The sequence below is a fragment of the Manduca sexta genome, chromosome 3 (genome assembly GCF_014839805.1).
Source record: "Manduca sexta isolate Smith_Timp_Sample1 chromosome 3, JHU_Msex_v1.0, whole genome shotgun sequence".
Lineage (NCBI taxonomy): Eukaryota > Metazoa > Arthropoda > Insecta > Lepidoptera > Sphingidae > Manduca > Manduca sexta.
Genome location: NC_051117.1, coordinates 5,302,686 through 5,328,488, shown reverse-complemented (window position 1 = coordinate 5,328,488; position 25,803 = coordinate 5,302,686). Strand labels below are relative to the sequence as shown.

Below are 25,803 nucleotides of genomic sequence, written 5' to 3'. Positions count from 1 at the left end.
CATATAAAAACATATTTTTTAATTTTTATTTTCCCTGCTAAATAATAATAACAAAAGCTTTAATCAAAATTATTTATTGCAAAGATTTCAATTAACTCTTACTAATCGTATGCGTATCCGAATTCCTTACCTGTTTTTTTTATCCTTTTCTTAGTGATGCACAAAATGAATTTACATAATCGATTTAGTAGTCGAAAAACATAAAACCTAGAGTGAATAATTATAATTGAAATTTTAAATTTCACTGCGGAATATTTTTCATATATTATTAATTCATTGCATTAATATTCATTTAAAAAAATCTTATTATAAAATAATTCGTAAGTACTCTCCCAATCGCACAGGGAGAAGTGTAGCTCAGAGTACCATGAAAATAGCTATGATACCCATCGAAACGTGAAAATGAATAAAACATAATGGTATAAAAAGATTAAATTTAATAAATCATTAATTGACTTTGACTTCACCGTTAGTTAACTTACTTCTTACTTTGCTAATATTATAATACTGATTACTTTAATATTACTTAATTATTATTATAAATGCGAATGTTTTTGAGGTTTGGATGTTTGTTAGAAGTAAACGCAATAATCGCTGAAAGGATTTGGATGAAACTGAGCACACGGATAGAGCATTTCTTGGATTAACACCTGGGCTAAATTTGATTCTGGTAATTGGCTTCACGCAGGCAAAGCCACAAGCAACATCTAATAATATATAAAGAATGTATTTGAATTGTATACCGTGGATTAAAAATTTGGATATGCCTAAGTAACATTTATATAATATATTTTACACTGATAATAATTTATTAGTTCACTTTTATTCGTGTGTAACACTTACATCACCAACAAATTTTAATTTTAAACATGAAAAATACATTTTTACAAACTATAATGACATATACACTCTTGACGGTAATAAGTACAATAATTGTAAAGCGGTATTGTAATGATATATCATATTCATCATACAGTTTTTTAATTATAAGTAAATAAAATTATTGTGAAAAACATTATATAATTCTATTCAATAGATATTTTGAAGTTTGTAAAATGAATTACATTTTATCTATTAGCATAAATTATATATGCGTAAACATTCAGAAATCTCCTAACATTAAAATATATATACTATTTTATAGGGCAATTTAATGAAATATGTATTTAAAATTATTAAGTCTATAAAAATATTAATAATTATTTACAAATAAAATAAATCGATGTATTATCGATTTACAAACACTCGAGACAATAATCGGATCATGGCCGTTGCTAGTGTTGTACATATATATGTATGTTGTGTTGTGTGTGCGTGGTGATTTGTGTTAATGCTCATAGAAAGAAATTAAATAAAATCAGGTATATTTTGACGATGAAACTTACATAAATGTGAACAAACACAGTGTTTTGTGTCATCAAGTGCTAGTGAATCCGTCGGGAGGCGGTAATCGTGTACGTTTATTCGCTATTTGTGGATTCTGGATCTCGTCGATGTACCATAAACAAAAATGTCAGCTATCCCGATTTTTTGTTTCTCGCTGCATACCCATCGTTATACTTTAATTAGATCACACGAATGATATAAAATAATGTTAGACGCTTTCTCCTGTCGCAACGTCTTGGTCACACAGCGTTCTCAAAGCAATAAATCGGCCATAGCAAACGTGCGTTTCGTGTGCTCGCGCCTGTCTACACCCGACTTATCTCATTGTTTATGTATAGAGAATAAGCCAGGAATTTTTATGGGAATTCGGCGCGTATTCTCGTTTTAATTGAATATCTGGAAACGATCAGGGGTGCGAGTGCGGCAGGTGCGGACGCGAAGGCGCCGAGCGGCTGCGGCGTCCCCGACCGCCAAGGTTTTGGCGATCTCTATTTATAATAATGTCTCGATCATTTGGTGCATAATGACATTCCTGTAATGAAGTGCTGTACTGTGAATTTGTGGGACATGTGCCAATTATTGTACCCGTGACGACACCCGCGGCGCGTATTACTCTTGTATGTATACAAATGCACCATAATGTTGTTTTGGTGTGAATGGAGATCACATGTAGACTTCGCGTAACTTGCGTTCGGCGACGTACCGCGGATGCACTCGCTCGCCACTCCATTGCAGGTGTCAACACATAGTAATTTGTCAATGACAGTAACCCAGGTCAGTTATGCACTCCCTTGTCACACAAACCCTTTATAGTTTGTCAAACAAAACTTCATGCTGTTCGTGGAGCAATACAAATTACCCCTCATTAGTAACAATGTTGTGACCTTTATTACAAACATTATAAAACATACATATTTTACTTGCAATTATATTGTTTTTCTACATAAAAAAAAATTAATTTAGCTTTTAAATAGTAATACCGTGGTAGACCAAATAAATTGTGGTAGGAACGGTTGTAATTTTCTTTGTTATGTAAGGTGAAATAAAAAAAAATCAGAATCATAATCTAAAGCAATTTTGTAAAAGCATAATAACCATAATATCATATTATTAATAATAATTTTTTGTTATTTTCATATTTGTATTTTAATTTCTATTATTGAGTATCTTCCCGAACTATTCCAATATGTGATGTGCGCTCAAATTGAAATGAGATCTTTTTTTTTTGTTGTAAAAGTCCTTACTTGTATTAATACAGATAATAATATAAATTGGGGCTAATGTTATGAAAGTATAAAAGCAAAATGCTAAAATCATTGAAAAATATCTGTATAAATTTAGCTTACTTGTTTGGTATTAAATAACAGCTTTATAAAATAAAATGTTATAGTACTTCAGGGAGATGCAAAACATATAAAGTCACAAAAGATATAAGCAATATACACAACAAGGAAAATTTATTTGGTAATGAAAACAATAACAACAATTATCTACAGATATTATTTACTGTGGTTTTAATTTAAAAATTCATAATTCCTTAATATTTGTTATTCACAATATTAGTAAATCTATATGAACAATCTAGATCATTTAAACTTGTTTATGTAAAAAAAAGTTAAAGGTGTGAATGCATACACCCATTTTGATTTCATGTTCCCAAAATTTGTGAATCTATCTCTAACTTGTGACCAAGCTCCAATGTTAATTCCAGACATGTTTTAAACCTAAGATACTTTCGTTCAGCATACTTGGATAAGAAAGTTACCTTATTTTAGTCAAATAAATAGCCCATATTAAAAAAATGAGATGTCTATAATCCTTTAGAAGACTACTTTCTAATCTACATCTACAAATTAATTTATTGTATTTCTTATTTCTAAATAAAATTATGTGTATTGTAAGTTCTATTCACTCTTTTAGATTTTTCATTAGTAGAATTCATGCAAATCTTGAAAAACTAATATTTTCATTGTTCCCTTCAAATTCATAATTTCAAATTCCTTTTATTTATGTAACTTCAGACGAATTTTTTTAAATATCTGAATCTGCAAAACATTTTGTTATTTTTTGTACTTGACATTGTTATTATCATTAATATATGGTAATAGCCGTAAAATAAATTAAGAATCCTAGAAAAAAATCACTTCAACTTACAGTTCTTAGGTGAAAGAATATTTTTGTGTTAATAAGCCCTACAGTAACGTAATGACTGTAATCCTGACACCTTTAAAAACATTTTTCTAAATGATAAATGACTTTGCACATTATTGAAAAATCCAATTATACAGGTAGGTACATCGTAACAAATACCTATCATGTGTGATTGATTAGAAATAAAAAATAGTATAGGTGAAAATCCTGCACTATCTAGATAAATTGATTACTGCAGTTTTTATCTTGCTTTTGAATGTAACATAGATATGTTTATTTACATAATAAGACAGATAACAACTTATCACTCAGTATGTAAATTTTTATAGTATTATGTACCAGGTTTGATATGTCCAAGTAATTCACTAGTACATAATCCTCTTACTCAGTTTAATAATAAACAGATTAAGATAAAAAAAAATGTGATTGATTATAAAAAATAACCTAGTGTTAATAATCTCTTCATTTTTATAATAATTTGGACTAGGAATGGTTATTCCTATATCTTATGAGTTAATTAGTGGCACAGCCATAGGGTGGCAAGATGCAAAATACCTGAGATCCCAGGTTTCAGGGAAACTTCTGGTATCTAAAATTTTGGAAAAAGGTTCTGGAACAAATCTATACGTGTAGGTACAGATTTTTTATGTTAGGGGGTTCGATAAATTTGCCATTGGCCTTTTACTATGTAATCACACTGTACATGATAATATAGAAAAAAATGTATGATTTTAAAAACAACATACCATGAATACAATGTGATGTTGATTATCATATAATTTTATTTTATAGCATAGAAATTAAATCATAAATCCAGATGTCCTCTATTCACTAGCACAGACACATCGCACAGACATCATAAAACATTGTAATATTTTTAAGAATACTTCATATTACCATATTGCAGCAGAACCCAAAACAAGGGTAATGTTTTTTATAGATGTTTTTTGTGATGCAGTCAAGTTGGCGAAGGCACGCAGGGGTATGATCAAGGAGAAGGAGAAGGGCGGAGGCGCCCGCCTGAAGGACGAGCCCAGCGACCCTGCTGAGCCTGGTAAGTTTCTACATAATCAGCATCAAATAAACGTATAGCCAAAACCGGAAAATAAAATTGCTCCATGTAGTAGTAAAATATGGAACTAATTCCTTGTACTGACGATATACTGACTTATACTGATGATATTATCTTTAAAACGGATAACCTAAAGTGGCATCCATAAACCAGCTTTTTATTTTCTTGGTCGTGTATAACAAAGGGATTAATGTGGGAGTAATATGGAACCTATTTCCATTTATCAGGTAAAATTCCAAATTCCGAGCTGGGATTGAGAAGAAAAATCCAATATAAGTTATTAATAATATTTATTTTTTTCTTAAATAATAGCTAATAAATGCTATCGACGATATATTTTTTTTTAATAAAATATTCTCAATAAAATACAGGTTGATTGTTAAATAGTAGTATTGTCGAAATAATTAGGTACACAATATATTATATATACATAAAGAAAAAAATCGTTAATAATATTTAAAGTTACAATGTACAACTAAAATTATAAGCTAAAAGTATTAGAACAAAATATCATAAAACGGATAAAGGACGTGTTATGACGTCATAACTATAACGGAGCGTCGTGCAAAAGGGATAAAAAGATATTTTAATTCAAATCCAGGTTAGTTTCTTTACTTAAAACTGATGATGTAATTGTAACAAAAATGGAAATCTCCTTGGCATTTTAAACCAAACATAGTTTACATTATAAAACACACATGTAGGAATTGTATATTTTAAAATAAAATTTTGGTCACATTGAAACATTGCAATGAATTAATTCTATCGAAAACTATAAAAAAAAAACAGTAATTAATTAGATATATTGTCATTGAACGTTGAATGTAAGGTTACTCTCGGATTCTTACGATGCGCGTAAAACCACGAATCATTTACGTGACTCGAAAAACAGTTCATAAACATTAATTCGCATTATCCACAATAGCTGTGTATCTATGTGTGGTGAAAGCGTCAATCCGTATGTCACTGATGCATATTATTGATTTATCTTCTTTAGAATTCGGGTAATAGCCTTGTAATCCCGGTAATTGTAATTAAAATTACCTGTTAATGTCTTGTTATCTTTACACTTCGGTCTTCTATACTAAGAACTCCGTAGACCATCTCTTAGGTTGACAACTACTTGTGTTAAACTTAACATTTGTTATTGATGAAAAAAACGCACATTTCGCCTCTTCCCTCAAAGGGGTAGGCAGAGGTGCAACAGGTCACTTACTTTTCGCCATATGTGTTCCTTCCCAAGATGTTATAGAGGGCGTACCTATCGCCATACCGGGGCACACATTGATTTTGACGAAATTAAATTATTCAGAGATGTTAGCGTCAAAAATCTGGAAGTCTGTAAAAACTAGGTTAAAAAAATGTTGCGTACAATATTGTAGCGTTTTATCTTAAAATGAACCGCTTGTTATGTCCGAAGACTCATTCGGGGTCATGTAAACATACTTTGAGTTTAGCATTTTCCGTTTCCGCGTCACATCTCAACCTAGGGATATCCGGTTACCCTTACTGTTGACAGCTTGATGACGTATTTCTGGTTTCCGTTAACCAGGTAGCAACGGCATGCTATGTCGCACATTGCAACGCCAAAAAAATTTAAACATATTAGTAGCGAATAACACCAGACAACCTTAAAATGATGAATATTAAGATAAGATGTATAAAAGATCTTTGCGTGTCTATATCGGCTTACGCACTAAAAAAAAAACATTTTGAGCAGGAAGGTTATAAACACCACAGCGCGGTAAAACTCGTCTAAGCGCAATTCACGTAAAAAACGGTAATTATTATTGCAATTACTCGGAGAAGGCAACCGCTCGTCCCCCGAACCCCAAACCACACTCTTACATCTACGCATATGTTATTTTAACAACTCATTATAATTTTAATTACTTCCTCCTTCCTATACCAAATATCCCTAATAGATATATAATTATGATAATGCAAATTATTTCGCAGATTTTCAACCTTGACTATTCTACTGTACTTTATTTGAGTTTTACTTTAAACACTGTCATTATTTAAAATAATTCTTGAATAAATATTAAGTTTGTTTTCTACAAAAAATTAATTGCAATAATACGATTTGCTTACCATTTTGTTTTAAAACTCTTCGCAATAGGCGAATATATAGTGTCTTTAGAAATTACACAAGCTCTTCATTTGCATACCATATACATACATTAATTTATAGTGCAATTTACGTAATCAGTATCACAACAAAGTTTTTTTATATTGATCATGGCTTTCAGTTTAATATTTCCGTGTGGTTTCATCAAATATCGTTTTTTTAATCATATTCATATAATGTCAAAACTGTTTGTGTTTATATTACGTAAAGGCTGATAACTAGGTAAACCAATTCTCTAAACGTTTACTACTACAATTCAGCGGCTGAAATAATTAGGTTTTATATCACATACCACTATCGTGTTTACGAGTTTAAGTTATAAATAGAACAGAAAAATATTTCCGATCGCAGATCTAGACCTAATTTAGTTTAACTTAGCTCGCATAGCCAAGATAATTTGGATACTCGTATGGTGACCACAAACTATGCAACAAGTATGTTTAATCACCTCAGACATGCTAGTTGAGCTAAACTGACATATCTTAGTTCTTGGTCTTGTTATAGTCTTTCACCGCGCAAAAATTTTCAGTAGAATTATTCTGGTTTAGAGCCAAATGAAAAGCAAAATATGACATATAGATATATCAGCAATTAAAATAGTTTAAATATAAATTAGAATAATAATTATATAGTAGTATATTGTCGAGATCAAGACGCCGAGGTGGATGTGCGGTATTATCTCGCTCGATAGGATTCGCAACGAGCATGTGCGAGGTAGCCTAGGCGTACGCAACATCGTAGATAAAATGCAGAATGGGCTGCGATGGTATGGACATTTGATTACGTAGGCACCTTAGCACTACAATTAACCATCCCCGGCCAAATATCGAAAGGCAGGCCGAAGACAAGTTGGAAAGATGTAGTGGATATGAGAGAATGTCAAGTTCCCAAATAGATTTTAGGTAGAGGGAAGTGATGAAGAAAAACGTTGAAAGGTGACCCCACCACCACGCGGGATGTATGGGAAGAAAGAGAGAGAGAATCATACATCGCATTATGCGTTCGTTTTAATTCACGTGTTCCTTTGCGTTGAATTTTCTGCCGATATCGCAATTGAACGTATTACTCCTCGATATTTTATGCCAATTTGCCCTCATTTCAATCAAATATTCAAGCACCATTTAACCGTCGAAGTTCTACATCTTTGTAAAAACAAACATGCTTTTATTGAATGTATAAAAATGGCGGGAATGTAAATATACGTGTACCGAAAATATTATAACAGGAAAATATTTTAATAGCGTACAGTAACAGTAAATAAAAGCTACTGTAGTAAAACTGTTGTTACCACATTGTATTTGTCGCGTCTAATATTGTTGTTCGAATATGTCTCTAAACAAATGGTCTAATATTTAGTGTAAATCATTGTACTTCAAGTCTCAATAACTATCTATAAAATATGAATTATGGAATTAGATAGATAAATAATAACTAGTAATTATTATTTAAAAGAAAATGCACAGTTTAAGACACAAAAAATATTTGTTGACTTAGGTTAAAATGTAAATCGACCAATATGTCCAAACCAGAGACACATACAAGGACGCGGAATAAATTTAAATTAAATTAACAATGCAATAAAATTATTTTAATCATTTTTTCGTTGGCTGCAAAACCAACACCACCTTTTTTAATTTTGTTGGTTGGATTAATTATAAAATAAATTATGTGGTTTATGGAGCGTTAAACCTAATATCCTTTTAAATAATACTTGTGTGTTAGGCCACGGGTCGCGTCCGCCGTCAGCGTCGCTGCCGACCCCGGCGGCGCTGAAGAAGGAACCAGAAGAGCCTCACAGGGTTAAAATGGAGCCGCACAGCCAGCCCGAGGATTCGGCACCGGAGCTGGGCGTCGACGGCATCAAGACAGAAATAGACGGGCTGATGGACAGTGATGGTAAAAGTTAGTGCTTAGACAAATCTGACTGGAGCGGTCGGATGATTTTTGTTTTTTTTTATTTTTATTTTTACATTGCTATTGAGTATTTTGAAATCGTTTGTACAACGTTTTTAGATATTCCTTGAATAATTACATAACACTTTGCAAGTGACTGTTTTAATATGTAAATAAGGACTCAATCTAGTTACAAGTAGCTTAGTCTTTATTAATATGTAGTTGTTAAGCGTATTTTTATTTATTTCTGTTTTATTTGTTGTGTCTTTTGCGTAATTCATGGGATACTGCTTATTTATAAGATAAACTTAACAAACATATTATATTGTACTTTTATATAATTCTACAACTATTTAACCATAATACACTTGGAATTATTATTTAGATTTTCACAATCCTCTAATGGGTTGATAGTAAAAACAAGTTATTAGACTCCTAAAGTGTTCATTCCATTTCCTGCATAATTTGAATGAAATTTAATTCCAGGTGACCCAACAAAATCTCCGTCCTGTGAACTTGGGGGGCCAGGTTCGTTGAAATCAGAGCGGCTCTCTTCAGACTCGAATGATATATTAGACCCACAGACTGGCCTCAGAGGTTCAACAGGCAATCTACAGGTGAGAATTTTTTTGTTACTATATAGCTTTTGCACGCGGCTTCGCCCGCGTGAAGGAGTTTTTCGGGATATTTTTTTTCCGACTTACTTGATATGTATATTATGACACAAAATCATTGTAAACTGGAGCCTATGTGTTATTTTGATGTATAACCAATATGACACATGTTCAGTACTTTTTTCATGAAAGAGGAACAAACATACATACAATACATCCATCCTCACAAACTTTCGCATTTATAATATAGGATTAAAATGACACAAAAAGCCTCTCATTAAAAATATCACAAAAGATTGATAATTTATAACTTAATTAAAAATAAATATATTGTTATTTTTTTGTTTGTTACATAATGTAAATTTGGAGAGTATAAAACAATAAATATCAAAATAAATTTGACTGGATTACAACAATGCCAATCAATAACTTATTTTGTAGGATGGCAACCAAAACTGCCGCAATCCAAACGGCGGTCCGGAGAACATGGGCTCGTGCCGCATGGGCGGCGGTGGAGGGCCCATGGGCCCCGGCGTGTCCTTAGGGCCCATGTCCGCCAGCGAGGCGCAGACCCTGCCCTCCAACGTGATCAGCAAGCAGGCCGGCAGCATGGAGGTAACATTGACATATATGGAACTAGGGGTAATATAAAGAAGGTGGTAAGAGGAAAATTAACACGTGTTCTATTTTTATAATACGGTATTGATTTTTATGTTCAGGATTTAGGATATGAAATATGAGATGATTTTTAGCTTCGTAGAATATTTTGATATAGTCAATCTGTGATACTGAGTATATTTAAAGAAGTAGTATCTGGCTGTTATTATATCTGAAAACCTGTAATTCCGTTAATTTCGAAAGCAAGAATTTAGAAGTTACAAGGAGCAGTTCTATAAGTGATGCATCACGATTATTAAGAATTAAATAGTATGTTAACAAACAAAATGTCAAATAAATCCGGATGTTATCCCAGCAGCAAAGCCAAATCTTCGTGTTCTCGACGCTGTTGGCGAACAAGGGCGCGGAGGCTGTGATCTCCGGGCAGCACCACTCAATCATCGCCTATCACTGTGCTCAGCCTGGCACTAAGAAATATTTGGAGGTGAGTGTGCACTGTACTTGCAGTACAAAAACATGAACAGTAAAAAAGAACTTTACACAATATTAATCAGTTAAAAAAATGTAAAAATGTTTTTGCTGTGGTTGAAATAATATTTTTTTACGAAATGTTACTCTTTTGCAGAAACACCCATTAAAAATGGGGCAGTTCAACAAACAAAGTCCAGCCCAGTGGTTAAACAATCTGGCCATGGCCAAAAACAGAGGTGGAATGCGTGGCGGGCCCAACATGATGGGTGGACCCAACCAGATGGGACACATGATGGGTGGCCCAATGGGACCTAATATGGGGCCAATGGGCCACGGTGGTATGGGTCATATGGGGCCGAATATGATGGGCCCCAACAGAATGGGAGGGCCAGGCAATCAAATGATGATGATGAAAGGCGGGCCCGGGCAGATGGGTCAGATGGGGCCTGGCATGGGTCCGATGGATGGGTTTCCAGGGGGCACCCCGTCCTGTGGTGTCATGGACGGCCTCGGTGCTGATGGTGAAATGCCCTGGGACACCGTAAGTTTTTTTTTTTTACGTAACCAATATTTTGTTTCTTAGTATATTGAGAGTGCCAACTTTCACACGACTTAGCATTATTAATTTTTCGCAAATTTAGAAATACACGTATATTTACAACTAAATGTTTACCAAGCGAAAACATATTTCACAGAAAAACTCCTCTGTAATGTCGAACGGCATGGGCAACGGGCCGGGCCAGCTGCCCGCGTGCTCCGAAGCTGCCGGATCGCAGTCCGACGCGCCCGCCAGCGCCGCCAACGACAGCTCGGGCGACCAGGCCTGTCAGGGCGGACCGAAAGGTGAACAAAATTATAGATACTTAATAAATTCGATAGGGTTTGATTATTTATGGTAGTAAAGTTACCGCTTTATTGTTTTATAAATAATTTTCTTAGTCCATTTGTTAACTATACACGATCTTAAGATTTGAGGGACATAAAAAGTCATTACTCAATACAAACATAATTTTAAGACATTGAATCCCTATATGTTTAAGTACTTGGTACAATATGTCATTATCATTGTTAATTCGTATTATATAGACGTCAATATCTCATGAACGCTAATATGCATACTAGTACAATAGTTTCATTACCTCTTTATGTATTTAATTGTCAAATATGTTTGAGCAGGTGTCAAAATTCCCGACGAGAATTTGACGCCGCAACAACGCGCGCACCGTGAAGAGCAACTCGCGACCATCCGCAAGATGCAACAGATGCTGTTCCCGGAGAGCGGCGGCAGCAACCCGGGTCAGGGCCCCGACGGCTCGCAGCCGCCCAACGACATCAACCCGCCTAACTCCACCGCCGGCATGAACATGCCTTTCCCGCCCATGTCCGGCATGGGTCCAAATGGACCCATGGGCTCGGGCCCTAACGGACCCATGGTGTCCATGCCCAACAGCATGAACTCTGGACCCAGTTGCACAATGGCCGGGCCTATGGGACCGAACGGGCCAATGGGTGGACCAATGGGACCCAACGGACCTATGGGAGGCCCAATGGGACCCGGTGGTCCTATGGGAGGAATGGGCGGGCCAGGTGGAATGGGTATGGGTCACGGCTCTATGGGTCCTAACGGTATGATGGGCCCCAATGGACCGATGATGGGTGGAATGGGTCCAAATGGGCCTATGGGACCTATGGGGCCCTGTGGAATGAAAGGAATCCGGAGTGCTTGTGGTGGTCCAGATATGAAAGGCGGGATGTGCGCGGACATGCACATGGGAAGAGGATGCGGTGGTCCTATGGGGGTAAACACTATCTTATCTAATTATTTTATGTTGCCATAAATTAAGATATTCATGATTTTTTTATTTTTAGCGTATGCCAAACCCCATGGGTGGAATGGGAGGACCTAAACCATGCATGATGGGTGGGCCACACATGGGACCTAGGATGATGCCGGGGCCTAATCTCAATGCTATGAACGGTAAACATTGATTTTCTTCATAGTTTTTCAATAAAACAGAAATCTTTAGGAACTGCTCTTTTACTGGATAAACTGGCCTATTATTTAAGATACAAACTCAATTATTAAACTCAAATTCTGACATTGATTACAACTAACGATTAACTATAGATTTCAGCTACTCATGGCTTGTTAAATAGCATACAATGTCACTCTAACTTGCTTTAATACATATTTTTCTAAGATTAAATAGTCACAACTAAGTAAGCAACATATGACTCTCTTACAGGTGGTATAATGATGGACGGTAGTATGATGGGTGGCATGGTGGGGCACGGCGACTGCGGGCCCGAGCACCACGGCATGCCCGTCAACGGACCCATGTGCGATGAATACGGACGCGGCAGGAATGTGAGTAACTCCTGCGCATCCAACCTATTAACCCTTACCAATTTTGAGTCTTATTGTCGCGTATTTACAAACGAGTATTCGATATATTATGTAGTTAAAATTACCTGATGTTCTCTATCAATTGACGCTATGTTGAAAATACTCGGTCGGAGATAATAATTATTTTAGTGCGTGTATTTCATCGTTGATTATTCATCAGTTAATTTAAAATAGCGACATCTCACGGAACAAGGGCACCACTTTACAACTTTCCCTTACCATATGCACATAATAGTAGATATTTTTTTCCAATTATACCTACTAATCTATTTTAATGGCCAGATGGGTCCGGGCGACCCAGGTGGACTTGGCCCAGGCGTGGGAATGGGTGTGGGCCACAAGGGAGGCATGCGCAGCCCCAAGAGCCCGGCCGGTGCAGACATCGACTGGCAGAAATTACACCACCAGTTCTTTGATGACCCCAAGTCTATGGACACTGATTTGAGTAAGTGATATATCAATCACCATTCATCATTCAGTATATAGCTGAAATTTCTATTAGGGTGGACTTTTTATTTCCGAAGTATCTAAAACTACTGAATTATTATGTTTGAAATGAAATTTCCACAAGTACTACTTGTAAGGGCCCCTTTATTCCTAGAAAAATACCCAAATTATACTTAGTAGTTAGATGTATTCACAAGTTTTTCATATGATAAATGTTTGAAATCATACTTGATTTTATCTACAGGTACACAAGTGAAGTCGCCGTGCTCAGAAAGGGGTGGGTGTTTACCACCCCCGCCCTACGGCGCGTCACCCCTACACCGCTCCGCCTCTGTGCCTATAGGTTAGTGTTTAAACGACAACAACCTTATTCTAACTAAGAAGTAAATAAACCAAACTGCTTGTTGTTGAAATGCGTTCCACCATTATTCATAGAGATGGAGTTGCAGCAATTGTAATAGTAACTAGAACTCTCTCTTTTAGATATGGTCGAAGCTTGGAAGTTATTAACAATTTTGCTACCAAATACAGACTCAAATGAGCAAGCATTAACTACACAGTGTATGTATATTTGCAGCAACACAATCGCCAGGACACGGGTCGGTTCAGATGCCGATGTCGGCGGAGGCGTCGCGCGCCAGCTCCGGCCTCAACAGCCCCGCGCACTGCAAGCCGGGGCCCAAGCAGGACGCGCCAGGTTCGTACTGGCTACTAGCTAAATTAATACATAACTACCACGTTGTATAGCGTCAGTGGACCTATTATGAGTTTCTAATTTTTGGGTCAATTTTGACCCGTCTATAAATATGATAAAACTCATGGTAGAATCACAGATTGGACTGAATTGAAAGGATGGTTTGTTAAATTTGAATAAGCTACAATATGAACAAAAAAAATCTTTTTATTAAAAATAACATATCATATGGAACCTCATGAATGTCACATATTTTTATAATAAAACATGGCAGTAAATATGAAAATATGTTAAGCATCCTTTTAATTCACATTCAAACGATGGTAAGTTTTAGAAAATTGCATGTAAAGGTTTACTAAAACAAGAAGCCATAGAAGTAGATAAGCATGCACGAACGTTTTAAGTGTTAGACATTTTCCCAACCACAAACAATTTTCTTTATTTTATTTTTTCGATTTTTCAAATCGCAACGTTTGAACATACCATTGTTCACTTTATTATATTTTTAATTATTTTTTCTGTAGTTGTAATGCGTATTTTTTGTTTTCCCACCCCTCCCCCGCAAAACGCTTGACGCTTCAAATCCCAACGTGTGATGAAATAACAACGAAATAACATTAAAAAAATACCCGATACCCGGAACGTGAATAACATGTCGCGTATGATTGGATCAAACATTGGGCACAAAGAGATATTAGAGAAACTGGACGAGGGTGTGTTTGTTCGTACACTGCAATGTTTGGCGGCGCAACAACAGAAGAACCAACAGGGCGGCCACGGCAAGGAACCCAGTCTGATGCCGGTGCCGTCGCCGCAACAAATATCGTATCTCAACCAGTTCGAAGGTAACTAGCCTCACACACATGTAAAGGACACGCTTACGACGCGACGCTGGGGTTACACCATAACAATTCAGAGGGTATTTTTCTGTTAGTAATGATTATATACGTTTGGGTCATATTCGACCCAGGACAAACATTCCACAGGTATGTTATTTTAAGTGAAAGATGTTTCAAATAAAATTTTACAATATGCATTGCAGTTTGTGTGTATAAATTAAATACTATTTTATAGTTAATTCATGTAAAAGATGCATTTTCATAGAACATTGTGTAACCCCAGGTCACTTATAAAAATATTTTTCATATTTCGCTTCCAGCTCTTCACACTATATCATGCTTCGTTACATATCATAAATCATTGCTATAACGTGTTTGGGATGCCTTATTCATTTGCAACTACTCATTAAATTTAATTACGGCGCTTGAAATGATGGCAATGTAGAATAAAAACAATGTTGCCATCTCAGAGTCCCATTTAAACAAATTGTAGCAATAAATCAAATTCCAATTACATGTTTTATAATTCATATTATGCCTTGCAATGTGTTTTCATATTTGTAGTTGTGTGTTTTCATTACGTTTTTTGTTTCAATATTTGGTGGTGGTTGGTGAAAATGTGCTAACATAATGTATTTCATATTCTATGGCTAATTCGATCTATCATCCTGTATTATTTGTACACAAAAATTAGTGAAACGAGTCGTTTGTGGATAGTTTTTTACTGGTTTGTCGTCCAACAATTTGACTGAAGTGCAGACTGTCAATTTATATAGCCGGTCTGAAGATAGTCACAAATAATCACTTATAATGCCCGCTTACCAAAGGGTACTCTAATCTGAAATAATATTATTTTCTTTTTGTTTTTCACAAATAGGGTATCTCCACTCCGTTTCAATTTAGTGATGGCTTAGGAGAGGAAATATCCAAGTTTCAGAGTACTGAAACTTCTGACTGGCCATAAAGATTGGCATCAACCTTACAAACAGCTCGTTTCGCTATATTATGTATGTATAAGACATGTGATGTGTGTGTTTGTGTGCAAAGGTCAAGAGTTGACGATACAGAAGCAGCCGAACACGTCATTGAAAGACAACGGACCGCCGTCGAACAGCGGCGGGCAGACGCCACAGTCGAACTCCAATCAGAAATCACCCGCCGGGTAAGCGTTTGGTATTATTTGCGGTATATTTTATATTGGACTATGGTTCTTAGGATATTTATAAGGATATAAGGATTTATTTAGTATCGGTAGGTAGAGACTATTGGTTGCCAATTTCTTTGATTCTGGCACACTTCTTTCGTCTTCTCCACTTTTATCGATCTTCTCATGCATACCATTTCAGGGTACCTCTAACCTTTACCAAGAATGGCGGATATCTGACATTCGAGGGTTCGGTGCGGTCGACCCCTACCGGCTCTTCCATCCACACTCGTCTTATGTATCCTCTTTGTCAGTGTCCTGTCATCCATCCTCTCCAAGTGCCTAAACCACCGTAGCATAGCCTTCCCAATATTGGTGACAATTTACTTTTACTACTTCCTCTCCTCTTCACCTCAACGACTGACACGCAGGTTCACCACCAATAGTATTCCGCACTCGTTGCAATTCACAGGCAGTCTATACATGTTAATCCCAAGTAAATCGAAAAACCAAGAAGTGCTGTGTTAAATGGAAACATTGTTGAAGATTTTTCTTTTAAATTAAAATTTATATAAAACTGTAATATATAATCTATTTTTGTTGCGCAGTATGATGCCGGGTACGCCGGAGCCACACTCGTCGCTGTCAGAGCAGAGAGCGGGAAGGTTCTCGCTCGAACAGAGTCCGGGCTTCAACAATCCACAGACGCCCACGTCGGCAGCCAATTCTAAATGTGGACAAGGTAAAGTTCATTAAAACTGAAATAAAATTTATTAGTTAAATCGAACGGGCTCGTTTGAATACAAATATAACAGTGACCTATAAGTACAAGCTACAAAAGTAACTGAACAAATTCAAAATTTCACATCGCCTTACTTTTGTGTCCCAATCCATAAACGTTTTTCATCACTAATATAAACTTCAGTGGGTTTACTTTATTGTTAGATAAAGAAAAAATAATATTTCCATGAAGTAAAGCTATTTTTATGGCTAACTGTATAATATTTAATACTCCTATTTACGTAGTAGTACGTGTAATGAGGTGGTAACGAACACGTTTGTCGTTAATTTGCGGTTAGTTACTCGGCTATTACGCTACTGATCTTGTCAATTGTAAGTTTTAAACCCATTTATATTCTCTAGACGAGAAATCACGCCCGAGCCCATCATCGAACCGATCGAGTCAAGACAGCGCGTCGAAGACACCGCAGCGGGAGTCGAACCTTAACCAAGGCCCGTACGCGCCGACGTCCTCGGCCGCGTCCTGCGCCAGCGTGAAAAGCAGTTGCAGCGTCGCGTCCAGCACCGCGCCCACCACCAACAGCGGCGGCATGGACGACAGCATGGCGGGAAACAACGAGGTCAGTTGAAGATAGAGGTTTAGCATGAATGAGTTTGGGAGGATTTATTTTATATACCTATTAAGAGATGACTCATGTTGCTTGTTCTGTCGCGTAATATAGTTATAGTATTGGATCGAAAGTTCGTTAGGTAATTTACACGCAATAATCGCACGTGACGAAGCTATGAATGCATTAAAAACAGAGATATATATTTTTTATGAAATCTTATGAGATATCTACTTATTTCTCTATAGACAACATTATCTGGCGGGCCGAACAGTACGAGTCTACCGGGTCCGTTCCCCGGGCCGTGCAGCATGAACAGGCCCGACAACATTCCCATCAACCCCAACCAGGGGCCCAATGGACCCATGGGAACGTCCACGTCTTCCTTCGACCCCATCTCCTCGCTGGCGCAGATGTCACAGCAGCTTACTAATACGGTGGGCGGCGGCGGCCCAGGCCCCGGGCCCATGGGACCTAACGCGGGGGGCATGGGACCATTCGGCGCCGCGCCACACCACATGCAGCATCATCACGGAATGCATCCACACTCACATCCACACATGATGATGAATGAATTAGGTAAGTGTGATTATTTTCGTAAAAATGTGTCATAATAGGAACGAAATTCTAATAGCATCACTTACGTTATAGGGTGCCACATGGACAACATGGGAGGACCAGGAATGGGAGGGCCCATGGAGAGCATGATGGGCGCCGGTGATTTCCCGCCTGACATGAATCTTAGCCCCAAAATGGGTGGCGGTCCCATGGGCGGGCCCATGGGGCCGATGGGCCCCGAGGCGGCTATGCTGGGGCCACGCATGGGTGGCGGAGGAAAGATGCCACCCTTCAACGGCGCTAACGTGCAGGTGAAACCCAGCGCCCCCAACACAATTCAGTACCTGCCAACGCGGCCGCAGCTGCCGTGCAGTGCCGGTCCCCGCGGGCCTCCCAGCCTGGAGTTCCTGCAGCGCGTCACCAACCCCATGCAGCTGGAGGGTAAGGGCGCGTACTTCCCGCGCGGCATGGAAGAGGGCATGCGCGGCGGCATGCGTGCTCCCATGCTGCGCATGCCACACCACTACCCGGGCGGGTTCGGCTCGCCGCCCAAGCTGCCGGCGGAATCCTTCGGCGCAGCGTTCCGCGGTGTGAAGGGTCCTGTGCGCATGGGTGCGGCGCAGCCCCTGCCTCCGTCAGTGCCAGGCCCGGCGCCCGCGTTCAAGGGCCAGGGTTTCGCGGTGCCGTCGCCGCAGGACCCGGCGTACGCGGCGCAGTTCCACAACTTCCAGCAGCAGCTGTACGCGACGGGCAGCCGCGGCGCGCAGCCGCACCAGCCGTACCCGCCGTACCAGCCGCCCAAGTGATGCCCGCCCACGGCCTGAGCGCCGGCGCCGCCTCGCCTCGTGTGCGCCGCGTTCTACTGCGCGCCGGACTGAGCGCCAGGTGACGTGTCGGTGCCGTGCCGGTGCCGAGCCGACGTCGTGTCGGTGCCGGCGGACTGGAGCGTACTTAAGCGTGCCGGCCGGCGCGGGGCCGGGCCGGCCGCGGGAATCGAATATTTTGTTAGTGATTTGGTTGGTCCGCATGACGCGCGAGATTCGTCGATGTTGTGAAGTTAATTTTATTACGTTTACTGTAGTGTCGAGTTAGGTCTCCCCCCTAGGTGTCTTGACTGAACGTGATTTTTTACGTTAGCGAGAGTGGATGCGTTTGTACAAATTGTACAAAGGTTAGACGTGTTGTCGTGTACTCTGCGTAATTTAAAGTACAGTTTAGACGTAATTTTTTGCTTATGGCAATAAATTAGTTTTAGATGGTTTTTTACACGGACATGCCAGAATTTCAGTGTATTGGTTCCTTTACTTAGCTATTTTTATGTACGATTCCTATGCACACAGATATCTAGTCAATTTTGAAATTAACGGAGCCCGACCCTGTGTTGAACGTAATCATTAATATTGACTCCGCAGTTCGGTTACTTTAACGACACAGAAGTACATAATTTTATTATTATATATTTTGTCCATTTAGTTGTACGATTAATCTATTAGTAAAATATTATTATTTTGGCTCAACGGCCAGTATGACTAATTGGTATATCAGTTATCGTGATGACTGTTTCTTGTTGAGGTTTGCATAGCCAAATACAAAGCCTTTTTAATAATGTTATGTAAACTGGCCGTGTAACAGTATGTATCTTTTGAATTATTGTATTTGGAATGAAATAACAATGTACTGTTACTAAGCAATGTGTGCTAGTCTAATACGGTTGTCAAATGTGTTCACTCTATTGAAAATATAAGTTCCTATTCGACGGAAAACCTGGTTTACTTTCCACACTTACTCTGCAAGGGCGACTCGAAGCCCAACAATGGTTATGGGCCCAGTTCACCCAGAAAACCAGTAACTAAGGAGTGAAAATTTTTGTGTGACATTTCTGGTGTCATACGAATTATTCAAGTAAAATAAAAATGAATAATGTATCGGCAATCCGCATCGAGCCCTTAAACAAGGACAATTATGAGAGTTGGCGAATTCAGGCTGAAGCTATTTTGATAAAGAGTGACGGATGGAAATTCGTAAGCGGTAAGCTAACAAAGCCCACTGGTGAGGCTGACTTATTAAAATGGGAGGTCGAAGACGCAAGAGCGAAGGCAGACATCATTCTTGCAATAAGCGCATCAGAATTGCGACATATTCGAGGTTGCAATACTTCCAGAGAAGTATGGTTACGACTGGAGTCGGTTTATGCGTCGCGTGGTCCTGCCAAAAAGGCGACACTACTAAAAAGACTCTTAACTCATAAGATGAGTGAGTCGGGAGATATCCGAGAAGAAATGGGCAAATTTTTTGATGCAGTAGATAAACTAGATGGTATGGATGTCAAAATCCATGACGATTTGTTGGCTATTATTTTATTATATAGTTTACCAGCAAGTTTCGATAGTTTTCGCTGTGCGATTGAGACTAGAGATGAGCTGCCAAAGTCCGAGATACTCAAAGTCAAGATTCTAGAGGAATATGAATGTAGAAGTACTAATCATCAGATACAGGACAGCGTTATGTATACTCAAAGGAATAAAAGAAGTGTAAAGTCTGTTAAGCCGACCACAAGTGGCAAATCGAATGAAAGGAGTAACATAACAAATACGTCTATAAAATATAAAAACAAAAGGAAAATGAAAGGAGAGTATTGTGCTGTTATCGTTGTAATCGTCCAGGGCATAAAGCTTCGGAATGTCAATCAAAACCACAACATTTTAGTTATAATGTAGATGAGGAACTAACATCTTTAAATGTTTCAGATTTAGATGAATGTAATGTTGTTGATTCTCAAAAGCAGCGATGGGTATTGGACTCTGGTTGCACGTCCCATTTATGCAATGATGTACACAAATTTGGTGGTAACTTACTAGAAAGCAGAGGTAAATTGAAGCTAGCTACTAACATGAGCGCAGAAGTCCGAGGTAAGGGCGTAGTTAGACTATCGGCATTAAGTGACAATTCCGTAGGCACAATCGAGTTTAAGGACACACTCTATGTTCCGGATTTAAGAACCAATTTGGTTTCTGTAGCCAAAATTACTGATAATGGTTACGATGTCAAATTCACTCGCGACTTAGCGTGGGTAATTGATAAAAATGGTCAAGTTAAGTTGACGGCATACCGTCAGGGTAACTTATACTGTCTTGAAGAATTTGAAGCTGCTAATGCCATAATTGAGCGCAATGTAAATCTACAATCTTGGCATAAACGTTTGGGACATCTGAATGGAAAGGATGTTGTCAAACTATTAGGAAAATTAGGTGAAAATGTGAATGTAAATGACATTAGCATGATACCTGACTGCGGGATTTGTGCTAAAGGTAAAATGTCTGCATTACCATTTGGTGAATCTAATGGTCCATGCAATGAAAAATTGCGAATCGTTTACTCTGACATTGTAGGTCCAATGAGATGTGAATCAAAGACGGGTGGTAAATATTTTATAACCTTTATCGACGATAGTACCCGCTGGTGCGAGATATATATTCTGAAATCTAAAAATAAAGCTCTAGATGCATTCAAACTGTACAAGAGTTATGTTGAAAATTTAACAGGATCGAAGATTAAATATTTTCAATCCGATAACGGCGGTGAATACTGTAACGCCGAATTTGAAGAGTTTCTGCAATCAGAAGGGATCATGAGGAGATTAACTGTAGCTCGGACACCACAGCAAAATGGAGTTGCTGAAAGGTTGAACCGAACGCTGGTCGAGATGGCTAGATGCATGCTTCTCGATTGCAAGTTACCTATGAGCTTTTGGGCTGAAGCCGTAGATACAGCATGTTACATAAGGAACCGTTGCCCCACTAGGAGTTTAGGTGGTGAAATCCCTTATGAAAAGTGGTTCAACAAACCAGTCAAAATTCATTATCTACGTAAGTTTGGTGCAAAAGTATATGTACTTGATAAGAATCCAAGTAAGGATAAGTTCGCTTCTCGCGGAATATTAGGAATGTTTGTAGGGTATCCTAGGACATCAAAAGGATTTAGGGTGTGGATACCGGAACAGAGAAAGTTCATGATTTCTCGAGATATAAAATTCTATGAGACTGAAGAAATTGAAAATGAAATGCTACAAGATGGATCAAATATCACTAATGATATTAAAAATATGGACTATAATGACAAGAAATTCATTGATATCCTATTTGATCGAAAGTCTGAGGCAAAAGAGAGTACGGAAAATTTTGCAATGCCCGAAACAAGAATATCTATGGAACCGGAAATGGTCACCGAAAGACTAGAGTCAATTGAGGAAGGAGATCCAGAAGAAATAGGTATAAGCTCGAAAACGCTTGGATGTGATACTCAAACAAGAGGTGTAGTACTGAACAGAGGTCCCGGGAGACCCAAAGTGCTACGTACTGGCCCAGTAGGCCGTCCCAGAAAAGTTTATCAATCGGTACAAATAGAACGGCCGGAAAGTATTGTGGAAACGGAGCCAATACATGTAGAAGAACCAGAACAGTCAATAGAAAATGAAGCTGAAGAAACTTTTGGAGACTGCATGGATTTTGCAGGTTCTGTGGAAATATCGCTAAAAGAGGCTCTTCAAGGAGACGAACGGTCAGCTTGGAAAGAGGCGATCCTATCTGAAGTAAGGAGTCTGATACAAAAAGACACCTGGGATGTCGTTAGTAGACCGTCAAATAGAAATATTGTTGGCTGTCGATACGTTTTAACAACCAAGACAAATGTGGATAAATCAACTGTGAAAAAGGCAAGACTAGTTGCTCAAGCATTCAGTCAACGATTCGGAGTTGATTACGATAAAACGTTTGCGCCCGTAGCAAGGTTGGATACCATTAGACTATTGATGGCTTTATCTGTTGAGATGAATCTTGAGATTCATCAGGTAGACATTAATACGGCTTACTTAAATGGATATCTAGACGAAGAAATTTATATGCAAGTTCCAAAATTGTTGAAGGAATCGTTAATGAAACTGATATACAATGAGGGCGAGAAACCTTTTGTAATTAAACGAGCTAAAGAAATGCTTGAAAGTTTGAACACTGGTGGCGACGTATGCTTGCTAAAAAAATCCTTATACGGATTAAAACAAGCTGGTCGGCAATGGAATATAAGACTCGATAAGAAGTTAAAGGAAATGGGTTTAACACAAAGTCTAAATGAACCCTGTTTATATTTTAGAAAACAAGGTAACGAACATTTATTTGTACTTGTGTTTACAGATGATATTCTTATAGCGTCGGAAAAAGAAGAGCGCATAACTCGTTTTAAAAATGAACTAAGGAAGGAGTTTGAATTAAAAGATTATGGTCAAGCAAAATATCTTTTAGGAATTGACATCCGACGAACTGACAACGTCATTACATTGTCGCAAGAAGAATATTGTAAACAATTATTAACAAAATATAACATGCAAGATGCGAATAATATTAAAACACCTATGGAAATTAGTAATGGTAGAAAAATAGAACGATGTGATGATGAAAAGGCTAAGAATTGGCCATATCGAGAATTGATAGGCTCATTGATGTACCTAAGTGTTGCAACGAGGCCTGATATCACAAATTCTGTGGTAAAACTGGCACAATTCTGTAACAATCCTAAGCAAGAAGACTGGAAAGCGGCAAAACGGATTTTACGCTATTTGAAAGGAACAATAAACTACGGACTGGTGTATAAGAAAACTGGTGAGTTCGTGAAAGGATACTGCGATGCAGATTGGGGAGTTGTTCCATAGACAGACGGTCATTTTCGGGATATGTTTTTACTTTAGCTGGTGCTGGCATCACGTGGATGTCGCGTAAACAACGAACTGTTGCAACATCCAGCTGCGAGGCGGAGTATGTCAGTCTTGCGGAAGCTGTTAAGGAAGGATTGTACCTACAAAGTTTACTCAACGAATTGGGGCTTGAAAGGTATGCGTCCATATCCCTTAATGCCGATAGTAGATCTGCGATTTTCCTTGCCCAAGATCCTGTGTTTCATGCTAGGAGCAAACACATCGATATTAAATATCATTTTGTTAGGAGGGTTCTAAAAGATAATAAAAGTATAAGTTTGGGACATGTAGCCACTACCGATATGATAGCAGATGTATTAACAAAACCGCTGCCTAGCATTAAACATTATAAATGTATAGACGGTATAGGTCTTAAATCTTGTTAAGATTTTTATACTTGCAGGATTTATTTATTTGTTTCATTTAATTTTAATTGAAGACTTTGTATTTGAGGGGGCGTGTTGAGGTTTGCATAGCCAAATACAAAGCCTTTTAATAATGTTATGTAAACTGGCCGTGTAACAGTATGTATCTTTTGAATTATTGTATTTGGAATGAAATAACAATGTACTGTTACTAAGCAATGTGTGCTAGTCTAATACGGTTGTCAAATGTGTTCACTCTATTGAAAATATAAGTTCCTATTCGACGGAAAACCTGGTTTACTTTCCACACTTACTCTGCAAGGGCGACTCGAAGCCCAACATTTCTTTGATCTGAATAGCAATGATTTTTCTGTCTTCCAGTTTTACTAGACTCTTTAATATTACAAATAGGGAGAGTGCAGCAATTTTTTATACTCTATTGAAAAATGTTAAGACTTGCGCAGGGGCAAGTCCTAGTAGTCTTTACTTTTAATAATTAAAAGTACTTAAAATGTCTGATGCCATATTATTTGCCACATGAATTTAATTTCGTGATATTTTTAACCGTCTTTATTTATTATTCTGTAATCCTGTATGAACAATGCCAATATTCGAATGCAACACAGTTTTTTTACGTTATAGTACATAGGGCATATTAATATGCTAGGCTAGTAGTCGCACATTGTGGAAGTCACAGTGGCCTTGGTTGATAAGTAATGCCTTGTTTATAAAGCAATGATCCCGCGTGGGGATAACCATACTGAGAAATAATGCACATTGTCGATACGTCGACGAGAGTCGGTGTGTAAGTTCGGGAAGTGGTGAGAGAGTGAAAGCTCTGAGTGTACTCGCGGCCTGCGCCTACGCCGGCCTGTTAGTACGTACATGTTAAGGCCGCGCGCACACTGCACGACACTTCACCAACTAACAGTATCATAAGTATATCGAAGTAAGCACACGCAAATGCCTACTGTACGAGCGTACATTATTGTGCACACAAGAGAACCCGAGACTGTATTTTGTTAGGAGATAAGTCGTTTCAAAATAACTGCCTAATTACCGTGTAGAGGTACGCCTTATTCTCGTCTTCGATGCCTGTGCATAGTGGTTATTTATATAGTGTATTGAAGTGTCGTACAGTCTGTACGCGGCTTAAGATCTCGAGATTACAAAATGGGCGTGGAGAATGTGAGATACAGCACAACAATCCAGTAAGAAACACCCGCTAGCAATTAGATAGTGTTAATTTAATTGTAATTATAATGTAAGGTAAAAAAAGATTGGTTCTTGTTTTAGTATAAGCGAAGAGCAATGATATAAAATAGTTTGTGTAATATTGAATAAGAGATGAAATTAAGATGCAAACTATTGGTTGTGATTCTGACACAATTTGTTAAGTTGTTCGTAGATATGTCACATGGAGAATTGTGGAACTTACTGACTTCATGATAAGGCCCTTTTATTTTTATTATGTTTTTTTAAATATTTTTTACTTGTCGTTCTCGTTTGTACATCGCTAACAATAACTGTACAGAGTACTTTTGGACTTAATTTAAGGCAATAAATGTATTTATTTTATAACTCGTGATGTAAGAATTTATTCTTAATTATTATAAAAAATATATAATATGCTTGTATACACGTGTTTGATTTTTGATGTAAGGGTTGGTGTACAATAAGTGCTAACGAATAATGCAATAATCTTATAAATGTTTTCAGGGAAAATTGTCATGGTAAATTATTAAAATCATCAAAAGTTATGTTTGTAAAACTGTTTTTTATTACAAATAACATATTTCTATGAGATTAATTACTTCCAACCTAAGCTGAAAACGGCGAAAATTTGTTTATATTTAGAAAATTACACTCTTATAGTTATTGCTTTATGCTAAAATCTGTCAAAATACAGATTCTTTTACAA

At 37.8% G+C, this 25,803-nt stretch overlaps 1 protein-coding gene across 13 annotated transcripts; it reads left to right on the top strand.

The window, feature by feature from the left end:
• Positions 1-1,282: 1,282 nt before the first annotated feature.
• Positions 1,283-19,334, top strand: LOC115443817 (collagen alpha-1(I) chain). Of its 13 annotated transcripts, none has more exons than XM_030169387.2 (20): positions 1,283-1,454; positions 4,496-4,591; positions 8,463-8,642; positions 9,120-9,250; positions 9,689-9,862; positions 10,221-10,349; positions 10,491-10,877; positions 11,032-11,179; positions 11,513-12,135; positions 12,206-12,314; positions 12,583-12,704; positions 13,026-13,188; positions 13,435-13,533; positions 13,768-13,887; positions 14,574-14,729; positions 15,771-15,885; positions 16,476-16,609; positions 17,011-17,228; positions 17,465-17,795; positions 17,868-19,334. In XM_030169387.2, exons 2-20 carry the CDS (start codon positions 4,522-4,524, stop codon positions 18,578-18,580), a joined length of 4,122 nt encoding a protein of 1,373 aa, XP_030025247.2. In that variant the 5' UTR covers positions 1,283-1,454; positions 4,496-4,521; the 3' UTR covers positions 18,581-19,334. The 13 variants fall into 13 exon arrangements, with proteins under 13 accessions (XP_030025247.2, XP_030025248.2, XP_030025250.2 ...); XM_030169388.2 differs by having other exon boundaries at positions 4,478-4,591; XM_030169390.2 differs by having other exon boundaries at positions 1,288-1,361; positions 4,478-4,591.
• The last annotated feature ends 6,469 nt before the right edge of the window (positions 19,335-25,803 follow it).